Below are 14,557 nucleotides of genomic sequence, written 5' to 3'. Positions count from 1 at the left end.
GTAAAAGGATACTTAAGTGGAATGCAGTACCAACTATCTTCTCTCACCGTAGTATTCCCAAGCGTAGAAAATCTCCCATTAAGTGAAGCCTTCCTGAGAAACATAGGAAAAATGATGACAGGTCCGATCATACATACTGCAACAACCAACAAAATGATGACGTCTTGAGTGCTTGTAAGTGTTCTAGTTTCACTTCAGTATTATGAAACTTAAACACTATTCATCCAAATAACTTGAAGCCTACATATCCACCAATCTACTTTTTTTTTTTTTTTTTTTTTTTTTTTTTTTTTTTTTAAATGCACAATACTGTTTTGGTGTCAGTTTTACGTAATGCACATCTTAATTTGCACTAGGTTGGGTAGGTTATACTGTAATTAGGGTACCTACATACTGAACGGACAAAGGACATTCTTAGGGTGGGAACTTGGAATGTGAGAGGAGTGAATGATGAAGTGAAAGAGAGAGAGATTGTTCAGGTGCTTGAGGATGCAAGAGTGGATATATGTGGACTGACTGAAACTAAATGGAAAGGTGAAAGGGTGAGAGAATGGAAATATGGTTTAAGTATACGTGCGGGAGTTAATGAGAATGAGAGGGCAAGAGAGGGAGTATGTCTGATGATAAGCAAGAAGTGGAAGGAGAATATAAGAGAGTATGGAACAGTGGGTGCAAGGATTGTATGGGTGAGGATGAGAGTAGGTATACAAGCATGGGCGATTGTATGTGTATATGCTCCGACAGAGGATCGAGTGGCAAAAGTGAAAGATGAGTTTTGGGCGAGAGTAGAAGCATGTATGGACAAGTTTGAGAGGACCGAGAGAGTGCTTTTGATTGGAGATATGAATGGCAAAGTTGGGAATGTACGAATGGTTGGTCAGTGGGGTGTGCCAGCTGAAGTAGATGGGAATGGTAGTGCTTTGGTGGACATCTGTGCTGGTGAGGGGTTGGCAATAGCCAACACCTACTTTCGTCATAGGATGATCCACCAGTATACGTGGAGAGTAATGAGGAGGATGGATGGTGAGCTTGTTGAACGAAAGGCAATGATAGACTATGTGTGTGTGGATGAGTGAATGAGAAGACAAGTGTTGGATGCAAGTGTGTGGAGAGGGTGGGGGAATGGAGTCTCGGACCATCACTTGGTGATGGCCAAGGTAAAGCTGCAAAGAAAATGGTTGAGGAGACGAAGGGGAAGACAGGAGGAAACAGCTCCTGTGAGAAGAGTGGAGAATTTGCAAGATAGTGAGAAAATGACAGAGTATAAGAGCATAGTGCAAGAAAGATTGTGAAGGTATGAGCTAGAGCAGATGGAAGGGGTGGAAGATGTATGTAAGATATTCACGGAAGAGATAGGCGCTGCATGTGAGGTGGTTTGTTGAGTGAGGAGGAGATGCAAGGGACAGCATGGTGGAATGATGAGGTGAAACGAGCTGTGGAGCAAAAGAATATGGCATATAGTGAATGGTTGGCGAGTAGATGTAGGGGAGAAGCTGAGAGAGAGAAGAGAGAGGTATATGTGAGCAGGAGAAGGGAGGTGAAGAGACTGGTGAAGGAGAGTAAGAAGAAAGTGGATGAAGAGTTTGGGAGGAATCTGAGTGTGAAATGGATGGAGAGTAAGAAATTGTTTTGGAAGGAGGTAAAGAAAGTAAGGCAGTGTGAAAGGGGAAATAGTAGGGGAGTGAAAGATAGGAATAATAGATTGTTGGTGGAGAAGAGAGAGAAATTGAGGAGATGGAAGGAGCACTTTGAGGATTTGTTGAATGTAGAGAGTGAGAGCAGTGCGAGTATAAGTGGTTGGGGAATGGCTGGGAGAAGAAGAGATGAGAGGAGGGAGGAAGAGATCAGTAGGGTGGAAGTAGTGGAAGCAATGAAGATGATCAAGTTGGGAAAGGCCGCAGGAATTGATGGAGTGTATGGTGAAATGCTGAGGTATGGTGGTGAGATTGTTATGAAGTGGATATGGAAGTTGTGTAGATTGGCTTGGGAAGAGGGAAGGGTTCCAGAGGACTGGAAATCAGGTATAATTGTTCCTTTATACAAAGGAAAAAGGGAGAGAGAAGTATGTGGTAACCATAAGGGTATTTGCTTTCTTATTGTGGCTGGTAAAATATATGGTAGAATACTCATTGATAGGGTTAGGCATATGACAGATGAGCTAGTTGGAGAAGAACAAGGGGGATTTAGGAAGGGAAAAGGGTGTGTAGATCAGATATTTGTTCTGAGATAAATAAGTGGAGAAGTATCTAGAGAAGGGAAAGAAAGTGTATGCTGCCTTCATGGACTTGGAGAAACCTTATGACAGAATAGACAGACAAGGTATGTGGAAGGTATTAAGAACATATGGAGTGGAGGGGAAATTGTTGAGTATGTGAAGAGTATGTACGAAGGAGCTAGGGCTAAGGTGAGAGTGGATGGTGAGCTGAGTGAGTTCTTTGATCTCAATGTGGGACTGAAACAGGGTTGTGTGATGTCTCCATGGCTGTTTAATATATACATGGATGGGGTTGTAAAGGAGGTGCAAGGTAGGGCAGTGGATGTGGGGGTGGCTCTAATGAATGAGGGTGAGATTTGGAAGCTTCCGGTGTTGCTGTTTTCTGATGATAGTATTGTTGAGTGAAGATGAATGGGAGTTGCAAGATTTGGTGAATGAATTTGGGACAGTGTGTAGGAGGAGGAAGGTGAAAGTTAATGTAAACAAGAGTAAAGTTATGGTGTTTGAGAGGAATGAAGTCACAGAATGTACAGTGAGGTTGGATGGTGAGGATTTGGAGGATGTGAGTGCATTCAAGTACTTGGGTAGTGTGATGAGTAAGGATGGAACTCTGGGGGCTGAAGTGTGTGAAAGGGTACAGCAGGGAAGGAAGGTGGTTGGTTCACTGAAAACAGTGATGAGAAATAGGGAGGTGAGTATGGAAGTTAAGAAGTCACTGCATGATAGTATTGTGATCCCTACCCTGACGTATGGAAGCGAGGCGTGGACCTTGCAAGAGGGGAACAAGTCAAGAGTGAGAGCAGTGGAAATGAGTTACTTGAGAGGAGCATGTGGAGTGACATGGAAGGACAGGTTGATGAATGAAGAAGTGAAGGAACGTTGAGGGGTGGATGTGGATGTGGTTGAGAAGATTAGGAGAAATACACTGAGGTGGTTTGGACATGTGAAGGAGAATGAAAGACTGACTAAGAGGGTGTATGTAGGTGAGGTGGAGAGAGGGAGAGGGAGGGGTAGACTGAGGATGAGGTGGAGGGATGTAGTTGAGAGGTATATGAGGGAAGGGGGGGGTGAGTTGGGGGAGGGTAGTCAAATGGTGGGTGACAGAGCGACTTGGAGGCGTTTTGTCCGCGGCCATTTTTTGCGGGATTAGGGCGTCGGGCTATAGATAGATAGAGACATACTGAGAGTAGTAACAACACAAGAATGGACGTCATTTTGACTCGGGCTATAGATAGATAGAGGCATACTGGGAGTAGCAGCAACACAAGAATGGACGTCATTTTGACTCCAGCCTAACATATTCGCTGACTCCTTCCTGCCCGATGTGCATGCTGCTATCTCTCTCTCTCAGGTGCAAAGCCACAACAGTACTTGCTGTGAATACTGAGGAAAGCATAACACAAGAGTAGAAGGTGATGAATGAGAAGTAGAATGTTTACAATCAATATTACTTTATACAAACCCAGGCTCAGCAGTACAATGCAACACTGTAGGACAGGATCTACTGATTACTTTTTATACTGTATTTTTTACTAGTTTTCACATTGCTATACTTTTACTACCAAGTTCTATCTTTTTTTTCTCCTCTGCTTTTTTAAGTTCTTCATTCATCTTTTTGCAGCTGAAATGCAAGCGAGCATTAATGAACTTACTAATAAGTTTATTCTTAAGGTTGTGACGGTTGGGAAGTTCAAAGTCTTTAATTAAATTCATTGCTTCATCCATGAGTGTTTTTTTAACATTTGCCTTTCCTATTATATCACCTTCTTTCCTAAACATAAGCTCTACTTTGAGAAGCATGTCATATGCTTTATCTGACACTGTAATAAGTTCTTTTTTGCACTCTTTGAGCAAAGTAAGATCTGCTTTGTGAACTGCCTGATCAGGTGATGCTATAACTTCTCCCAAGCACTCATTACAGGTGGTCTCTGTGTGTGAACACAATTACCTATCAGGTTGTACAAGCTTCCACTCTCTGTCACTGGCAAGTCCTGCTCACATTCATCACTGAAGTTTATCATGCTAACTTCAGACACATGAGAATTTCAATGCCTTATCTAAAAAGTCAGCACGGAACTCCCCATCATCTTTTGCATAACTACCTGAGCTTGGAGGAGTAAGGAATTGAGCTGTATTTATCATCTTCAGAGCATACTTGAAAGCAAGGAGAGATGGCGTAGGTTTTCTAAGGCGTACAAGTGAGAAGAAATTTTCTATACAGTCCTGAACTAGCTTCGATGTGAGCAGGAATTTGTGCTCTGCATCCAAAAGCTCTTCTGCAATATCCAAAACCTAGGATGTTGAAATAATTACTCCAGGTTGGATGGGTTTCCACTCTTCTCTGCTGCCAATTTTCACACTTCTGAAGATGTGAATCACTTCTTGTAAGAAATTTACAGCTTCATCATATTTTTTAGGATAACCTGATGTACCACATGCAAATCACAACTGAAGGACTTTTTTCACTGTGTGTGATGATCCCTGAACCCCCCTCGTGTTAACTCGTGTTATTGCTTGAAGTTGATCTGGTCTATAAAGTCTTCAGATCCTTCCTTCCTGCTTTACCTTTGCCTTAAGCAGTCTTCTGTTTTGTCTCTTCACCTTCCGAAGATTGATATTTAGCTCTGCGACCTTATTCCTACTTATAACTGATCTTGACTCTTCACTGTGGTAGGTAGGGGCACTCACCATCCACTCACTCGATGTAGTTCTGCTCTTGGGTGTCAGCCCTTTCCTCTCCTCCCTCCTTTTCTCCTTCCTCTTGTCTTTCTTTACTTCTCTCTGCCTATGGGTAACTTTACACTCCCTCTTTGTCTTTCTTTCCATCATTCTTTCCTCTTCCTTCTGCCTGTGGGTGACTCTACACTGAGCAACTAGCTGAATGGTTTCCTGTAAACCAGGAACCATTTACTATGCTGGGTGGTAACCATATAACCAAATTAAGGCACCTGGTGGTTTAGTGGGTAATTGGGGTGCTCCAATCGGATTGAGCTGGTAAAGGTTTATATCCAAGGGGTGGTTGGGGTTGTTGGTCATGTAATGCCATTCAGGGATGAATGAGGCTGGTCACTCCCATCCTAAATGGCAGGACCAACTTGCCTAGCCCCAGGCTCCTGTGCACCGCGTGGGATGACGTAGGATTAAATGATGGATGGATGGACTCTTCATCTTGAATGGTGTCATCTTCCTCTACGGCATATTTGGGGGCACAGTCTTCAACTTCAGCTAATGTGAATAGGCAGAGAAAACAGGAATGAAATTTGTCGTGAATTATTATTGAATTTAAAATTAAGAACGAATGTTGCCACCCTCGCATTATTTTACAGATATTTTTATGGCAAATGCTCAGACGAAGCTGCGTCCATGGTGCCACCTGTTCATGCCTTCGCTCATGCTACACGGGCATCTGGTAACGCTCATGACTGGAATGTCACTCAGCCATATTGCAGAACTTCTGTCCATCAAAATTCTTTCATTCCCCGTACTGCATCTCTCTGGAATTCGTTTCCCCAGAGTTGTTTCCCTCCAAACTTCAATCTACAGCTGTTCAAGGTTAATTGTTACACATATTTTATGAACGAGGACACCAGTAATCTGGTGTATGGATTATGATTATTATTATTATTTTTTAATTAATTTGTTTTTCCTTCCTCTGTTGTTATTTAAGCGCGTTTTGAATCATTGGCGCAATGGTCACCCGACCATGTGATGGCGAAACACTCACTCAGGTTGAGCACATGACTGCACTTGGGGGTAATAGAAAGGGCCTTGGATGGAGCCATTGTGATGCTGTAGTATTTCACAAGGCGAAATAGAAATGCAGACGGATGAAGAGGCAACCAATCAGCAGAGCAGAGCACAAGAGACTGGGCAGCTCAGCCTGTCTGTCTGGTGGTGCACAGTTTTAATTGTTGAAATGGTGGGGATAACCATGTCGAACAACAGAAAAGGGTATAGATTTATAAATGTTGAAACAATGAATTGTCGAATAATGATCAATTGAAAAGTGAAAACTTGGTGTACTGTACAGTACACTGATAAACATGTCTTTCATTTACCTTATTGTGGTAACATAGCTGAAGTGGTCAGGCAGTCTGGACCGCTTCTGGCTTTATTGGACTTTTTCTGAGATATGAGAATTTAGTCCGGTCGGCTCCTCGATTCCGATAAAAGTGAATTCCGGTCTATTGAAGTCTGTTGCATTGAGGTTTTACTGTATTTATAATTTGCACATTTAGTCAATAATTAACTTGTTTCTGCCTCGCCGTTGACAACTCTGAAATATAGTCTGGCTTGAGTGTGTGGAAGAGTTTTGTTATTTTGGAGACATGTTGTGTGCTGGAGATGGGGCTGGAGCTAGCTTTGTGGCTAGGGTGAGAAGTGGTTGGAAGAAGTTCAGGGAGCTCTTGCCTCTCCTGTCATTGAGAGGGCTCTCCCTGCGTGCTAAGGGGTCTTTGTATGCAGCATGTGTTAGGAGTGTAATGCTGTATGGTAGTGAGACCTGGGCAGTGAAGGAGGAAGATATTTGCCGGCTCAGACATACAGAAATGACAATGATTAGGTGGATGTGCAGTGCGTCCCTGCGTCCAAGGCCTGGAGGGGCTGGGTTTACGATGGAAGAGTTGAGAGGTAGGATGGGACTGGAGTGTATTGGTGTTGTGATGAGGAGAGGTAGATTGAGGTGGTTTGGACATGTGGAGAGGATAGGGGATGATAATTGGGTGAGGAATGTGAGAAGTGTTAATATTGGGGGTGGGGTTATGAGGGGTAGACCGAGAAAGACATGGGAAGAGGTCATTAAGTGTGACCTTAGGGTTAAGGGACTGAACAGGGAGGCTGCAATGGATCGTGCAGCGTGGAGAGCAGCCATTAGGTGACCAAGGCCGACACATGCAAGCATGTTGCCTTTAATAACGAAACGAACCCATAGCTGTCCTCATTAATTTTTATTGGTACTGCAACATCCAGGGTATGTTTTAAAATGACTTTAAATTGATATAAGTGTGTATTCATCTCATATAACAATATTCAATGTCCTGTGCCTGATCAGACAAAGTGGATGCAAATCATGGGGAAAGGTATGGCTGACCCTCAGTAGTTGCAGGTGAAGTGACTGAGTTTACTTAGACCAATGAGTAATTAACCAGTGACAGAAGAAGTTGCTTCAGTATTTCCGTTTTGCTTTGCACTGGAAACATTATGCTCTGTAAGAGCTGCCCCATTGTCTCAATGAATAATAAATGAATTGTAATAAAATGCAGTTGTAAATAAGAATGGGTTAAAGGGGGGAATAACATCATCACAGTCAGTCTTTTTTTCATTTTTTTCATTTTTTTTTTTTTTTCCCACTGACCTGATAAATACAATTACATATGAGTGTGTTCTCCCAGATGATTGGCTGAAGAGTGTAATTGTAAGTGTGTACAGGGGGAAGGGTGATGCCCTGGAAAGAGGAAATTCATCCATCCATCATCCAGTCCTATCTTGCTTCATGAGGAGTGTAGGAGCCCGGGGCTAGGCAAGTTGGTCCAGACATTTAAGATAAAGAAATTATGGAAGCATAAAACTTTTAGACCAAATAATGAAGGTAATATTGAGAGTTCTAGAAGGTATGATTAGAGAAAGAGTGAATATTGATGAGATACAGTTTGGTTTATGTCAGGCAAAGGAACCACCGATGCCATATTCATTGTTCAACAGCATCAGGAAAAATATATGAAAAAGAAAAGGGAACTGTACTTTGTTTTTGTTGATGTGGAGAAGGCCTTTGACAGAGTCCCTAGAGTGTTGGTAAGGTGGGCAATGAGAAAACATGGGATCGAAGAGTGGCCGCCTCTCACATGACTTGAGATATGGACTCCCATGGGAGATGTTGTTTGCTGATGATTTGGTGTTGATTACAGAGAATGAAAGGGAGGCAGAGGAAAGATTTAGGAAGTGGAGAGATGGTATGGGGCACAAGGAGTTAAGAGTAAATGCAGATAAAATACATGATGCTGTCTAGGGCTGGTGGTGGTACTGTTAAAGAAGAGGGTGATTGGCCATGTGCAATTTGCCACAAGGGTGTGGGAAGTAATTCCATCTTCTGCAGTGTTTGTGATATGTGGATGCATAAGAGATGTAGTGGTATTAGAGGTAGACTGTGAGATAATGCTGAATTCATGTGTACGGTGTGTCAGAGTGAGCATGTGAAGACTGTCAGGCGCGATAGGATTGAACTTGCTGGTGAATCTCTTGAGTGTGTGGAAGAGTTTTGTTATTTGAGAGACATGTTATGTGCTGGAGGTGGGGCTGGAGCTATCTCTGTGGCTAGAGTGAGGAGTGGTTGGAAAAAGTTTAGGAAGCTTTTGTCTCTCATGACATTGAGAGGGCTCTTCCTCCATGCTAAGGGATCTTTGTATGTAGGATGTGTTAGGAGTGTAATGCTGTATGGTAGTGATACCTGGGCAGTAAAGGAAGAGAATGCAGGCCCAAATGCACAGAAATGACAATGATTAGGTGGATGTGCAGTGCGTCCCTGAGTGTGAGGCCTGGGTGGGCTAGGTTGAGAATGGAAGAGCTAAGGGGTAGGATGGGACTGAAGTGTATTGGTGTTGTGATGAGGAGAGGTAGATTGAGATGGTATGGGCATGTGGCAAGGATGGGGGATGATACTTGGGTACAGAAAGTGAAAAGTGTTAATGTTGGGGGGTAGGGTTGTGAGAGTTAGACCGAAAAAGACTAGGGACGAGGTCATTGAGTGTGACTTCAGGGATAAGGGACTGAATAGGAAAGCTGCCAGAGATCAAGCAGCATGGAGAACCGCCATTAGGTGGTCAAGGCTGATGCATGCAATCATGTTGAAGCCTTAAAAGACAAGACAAAGTGAAACAAATCACTTCCCCTTGCTACTGATTATATTTGTGGTGGGTCCAAGCTCAGGCTCTAATCTACACAAGCAGTGACATATGGTGAAGATTATTGTTATTTTTGGATGTAGTAGGGTGAGAATCTCAAACTTACATATTTATCGGTGGAATCTTCTAAAAATTGCAGTCTTATGAGGCTGGGTACACACTGTAATTTGAGAACTCCGCAATTTCAAAATAGCTGATATTATGGGGAAAATTACTGAAGGGTCTGTCATTGCAGAAAAGTTGCCCCCCTTATCAGGGCTCTTGTTTGGCAAGTCACAGCTCGCAAATGCGAGTATTTTTTCCCTTCTGCGAACAAATTTTACATGCAAGTCGCCTTTTGGCGAGGAGAAAATACATCCACTTCAAAGCCCAGTAAACTACAAAATAAGTAAATCTCATTTAGATGAACAAAAAAGCACGTTGTGATCGATTATTAAGTCTTTCCTTGTTGCCACTGTGAATTTTTAAAACATTATATGATTCTAGTTATCACAGTGTGTAAATAAATAAATACTGTATATTTATTGCTCATAAAATATTTCAGCTTGTAGTCAGTTTGGCTACTAAAAATTTCTTTGGCTTGTTAATCTGAAACCTTAGGAGCCAAATGGCTCGCAGCCATCGGCAGTTAGCAAGAGCCCTGCTTATCCCCAAACCTACATCAAACTGGTCACAAGCAAACAATAACAACCTTCATGCTTGGCCTGGGAAGGAAGTGCTGTGATTGAGTGTGATTTGTTTCATAATTGCCATGCTTGACTAGTTTGGTTTATGCCCAGCTGGATGCATGGACTTCAGGTAATGGTGGCACATAATGCACTAGGGGGAGGCAGTGGCTCAGTCAGTGGACAGGTGACCTGCAGTCCTGCTGGACCCAGGTTCAATCCCCATTGGGGCAAGGACTTGAGTTTCATGAAATCAAACTTTACTGATCTACCAGAAGACCTGCCGACATGTCATAAAAATACCCTCGCTAATACCAATACACCAATCATGTATGAGACAGCCCTAGCAAGTGTTCAATATGGACTATAGGTGTTAGTGCTGAATTGGTAACACGTAGAGATGTGTATGGTATGTAGGAGGACTACTGGGCCTTGAAAGCAGTCTGTCAAGCCTATGCCCAGAGTCGAACACATTTTAAAAGGGGGTGGCGGGGCATTGGAAAAATGTCACTTTTGATGGCAACATCCCTCGAATTTCGTGTCATTTCCACAATTTACGAGTGTTGCAACCTTGCCTAATATTGCCACGTATTATGAATCCGCTATTTAGAATTGCTCGATTTAAGAGATTCCACCAAATGTGTATGTATGTATGTATGTGTGTATATACAGTATACATGTAATGTATATAGTTAACCCCATTTTGCAGTGGGAGAATAATTTTATAAAGGGGGACTGGTGGTCCCAGGCAGGGGGGTGGGAACCACAGCGGAGGGAGTGCAATGTCTTCAAACACAGACCCCCAGCCCTGTTTAGAGATAGCCCCCCCCCCCCCCCCTTTTTTTTTTTTTCCAACCTTGACTTGCACCTTACCGACTTGCCAACAATACCCATGTTTGTAACACACCAAACTTCCTCTTGCATGTCCCACCATCCCAGTGTAATGTGCTCTCCTGTCTGTTCATCTCACCCATTTCTGCTGTGACACTAAATATAATAGCTTTGTCTACCAACCAACCTGCATTATGGTATGGACAGCTAAATCTGATGAAACAGTATTACGTGAAAGTGTTTCATTGCCCACAGCAACATGTGGGAGGAAGAACTTGGGTTGGTAAGGGTACAAAGAATGAAGATTGACAACAGTGGAAATTAGACTGCATGTGAATGTGTGTGTGTGTTGTGCATAAATTGGGTTGGATAAGAAGCATCGCTACCATAGTTGTGCTGCAATGGACAGTGTCATCCTTGTTGATGAAAAATAGCCAATTTTCAATTTTGACAAAATTAGATCGCAGTATGCCAGCATTTGTAAGACAGGAGATGATGGAGTTGATGAAGTAATTATTATTCACTTTTTTTTTCTCTCTTTTTCAGCAGCAGGCACAAGCAGACCAGAAACTAGTGAAGGAGCAAAGAAGAAAATTAAATTGAAGAGCCATGCGTCCAGCCAGACCATCCTTCAGGTAAGCCTATACAAGGAGGTTATATATCTCAGTAAATAGGTTTTTGTGCATGAGTTGCCAACTGTTTTTGATGCCTCTATTCAGTAGTATGCCTATGAAAAGCATCTTTTCGTTGATTATTGTTCTTCAGTCATATATAATGCCTGTATGTATTTTAATAATTATAAAGTTGTGTTTTCATCTGTAATTATAATCTTTTTTTCCATTTAGAATGAAAATTATATGGGATGTATCTGAAAGAGCTTTACAATACTGAAACAACATACTGTATATATTAATTAAAAAACATACATAGTAGTTTGAAATGTCATTTTGTAGCAAAAACACTCAAGTAAGATGCATGCAATAGCCTAGTACCAGTACTGCCACTGGGAGCTCTCCCATCATTTGAGATCAAGATGGTGATGTGGACAGGTGCAGTGTGTGCTCATTGTGTGTTTTGGTTTGAAGAAGCAAAGGTTGCTACCCAAGTTCATAGGAAGTTTCACACACAGTATCACAAGAAACCTCCCAGTAGGCCTACAATTTACTTGTGGCACAACACATTTGTTGAGACTGGATGGTATGTGTGCCATGCAAAGTCACCCAGTCGCTCATGTTTTACTGACGATATCGTGGAACAGGTAATGGAGAGTTTCACTCGAAGTCCACAAAAAGTCAACACGATATACGTCTCTGGAATCTGGTATACAGTATTTGCATGCAGGGTACATGTTATGTTTGGGTTGGTGGAGGGTTAGTGCCTCTCCCCGTAAAACAAATAACTCAAAGTCATATGGCCACCCTGTACGGGATAATGGCGTCTGGCAATAGATAGATAGATAGATAGACATTATACCCATACCACATGTAAAATCAGCTCACCAATAAAGTGGTTCATTGGGATTGGTTGACATCAGGAACAGTTTTATGGAAATCCAAGTTATGGGAGATACAGAGCCTTTGACTAACGCAAGAAAGCCTTGGTTTAATCACGCTTGTTCTAATGCTGTCCGCAACAAGGAGAAGGCCTACAAAAGGTACCGGAGCCAACCCACCCCTGAATCACATAATCTTTACGTTTCTGCCCGGAATCGTGCTAAGTCTGTTCTTCGCTCTACTAAAAATAATTTCATCCATACTAAATGCTCTCAACTCTCCAACTCGAATTCTTCCCGCTCCTTCTGGCACCTTGCCAAAAATCTTTCTAACAACTTTACCTCATCATCCTTCCCTCCTCTTTTCTACTCTGATGGTTCTGTAGCTATTTCTTCTACTGATAAAGCAGATCTCTTCGCACAGACTTTCTCCTCCAATTCCACCTTAGACGATTCCGGTGCTGTTCCTCCATCACTTCCCCCCTCTGACTTCTTCATGGCTGACATTAAAATTTCTTCAGTTGATGTATTTTCTGCCATTACTGGCCTCAGTACTAACAAGGCATATGGGCCTGATGGGGTCCCTCCTGTTGTTCTCAAAAACTGTGCTTACACCCTGCCTAGGCAAACTATTTCGCCTTTGTCTGTCAACTTGTACCTTTCCTTCTTGCTGGAAGTTTGCTCTCATTCAGCCAGTCCCAAAGAAGGGTGACCACTCCCAACCCTCCAACTATCGTCCAATTGCTTTAACGTCCTGTATTTCAAAAGTTTTCGAGTCAATTCTTAATAGAAAAATTTTAAGGCATCTTTCCTATCACAACCTTCTTTCCGATCGTCAGTATGGGTTCCGTCAGGGACGCTCCACTGGCGATCTTCTCACCTACCTTTCAGACTCCTGGTCATCCTCCTTTCGGGACTTTGGCGAAAGCTTTGTCATTGCACTTGACATCTCAAAGGCTTTCGATCGAGTCTGGCATAAATCTTTAATTTCCAAACTGCCCTCCTACGGTTTCTATCCTTCTATCTGTGCCTTCATCGCTAGCTTCCTTTCTGGTCGTTCTATAGCTGCTGTCGTAGACGGCCATCGTTCTTCTCCCAGATCTATCAACAGTGGTGTTCCTCAGGGCTCTGTCCTATCACCAACTCTCTTCCTTTTATTCATCAATGATCTTCTAAGCTGTACATCTAACCCTATCCACTCATACGCTGATGACTCCACCCTTCACCTTTCCATTCGGTTCCCGCAACGCCCATCTCAACAGTTACTTCAAGAAACAAGGGATGAGGCTATGGCACACCTAATGTCTGACTTGGCTCATATCTCTGACTGGGGTAAAATAATATGGTTGTCTTTAATGCATCTAAGACTCAGTTCTTACACCTATCAACCCGACAAAATCTTCCACAGGTATACCCACTAATGTTTAATAATATTCAGATTAATCCTGCATCATCCTTGAACATGCTTGGGGTTTCATTTACTCGGGGCTTATCTTGGAAAGATCATATTACATCTCTTGTAAAATCTGCTTCCAAGAGATTGGGTGTGCTAAGCCGACTCCGCTCTTTCTTTACCCCTTCACAATTGTTGACTCTATACAGGGGTTTTATCCGCCCCTGTGTGGAGTACAACTCTCATGTGTGGGGAGGCTCCCCACATACAGCTCTTCTCAATAGGGTGGAGTCAAAGGCTTTTCGTCTCATTAACTCTCCTCCTCTTACTGACTCCCTTCAACCTCTGTCTCTTCGCTGCACTGTTGCATCTTTATCTCTTTCCTATCGCTACTTTAATGGTCACTGCTCCTCTGAACTGTCTGCTTGCATTCCTCCACCTCTACGACGGGCGCGTAGCACCCGTCTGGCAGCAAACTCTCATCCCTTTTCTGTCCAACTCTCTAATGCAAGAGTTAACCGTTACTCCCAGTCTTTCATTTATGCAACAGGTCAGCTCTGGAACTGTCTCCCTCTGTCTGTATTTCCTTCTGCCTATGATCTCCAGTCTTTCAAACGCAGTGTGTCCAGGCATCTCAAAATGATCGGATCTTGAATTTGGCTCTCTATTGTATTTTGTTTTTCTCTTGGAGGGAACTGTTACTGCGGGCTCATGGCCTTTGGTTCCTTCTTCCTCGCATAAAAAAAAAAAAAAAAAAGTGGTAAAAACGATCCTGGTCAACACCCTCCCCCTGAGTCACCCTAAATGACCCTCCCGGGCCTGCCCAGACCATTTCAGGCTGGCCTTAAATGTCCCTAACAGTGACACTAATCCTTGTGTTTCTTAAGTTGAATAAAATTGTGTGGAAGATGCAAGAATTAAAAGAAAACTCTTTGGTAAATTGGACCATGTCAGCAGATACAAGTCCAAGTATTGATATCACCGTTCTTTCACACTTATTTTTTTTGCTACCGTTACTGCACCTGTTTTATTTACACATTTGCATGGTAGGAAACAGTTACTTCA

The 14,557-nt window shown here is 42.7% G+C and overlaps 1 protein-coding gene across 1 annotated transcript in view; it reads left to right on the top strand.

Moving 5' to 3' along the window:
• The window catches only part of LOC145402032 (uncharacterized), a 72,298-nt gene that overhangs the window by 19,619 nt on the left and 38,122 nt on the right, over nt 1-14,557 (top strand). Inside the window, exon 3 of the mRNA XM_080274130.1 lies at nt 11,157-11,242. Within this exon, the coding sequence (XP_080130256.1) occupies nt 11,157-11,242 (86 nt within the window). The remainder of the gene's footprint in view (nt 1-11,156; nt 11,243-14,557) is intronic.

The sequence above is a fragment of the Coenobita brevimanus genome, chromosome 57, assembly GCF_032717465.1.
Source record: "Coenobita brevimanus isolate Jiangsu-jjx chromosome 57, ASM3271746v2, whole genome shotgun sequence".
NCBI classification, from domain to species: Eukaryota; Metazoa; Arthropoda; class Malacostraca; order Decapoda; family Coenobitidae; genus Coenobita; species Coenobita brevimanus.
Note: the sequence above shows the minus strand (reverse complement) of the source record. Positions and strands in the feature narration are given on the sequence as shown.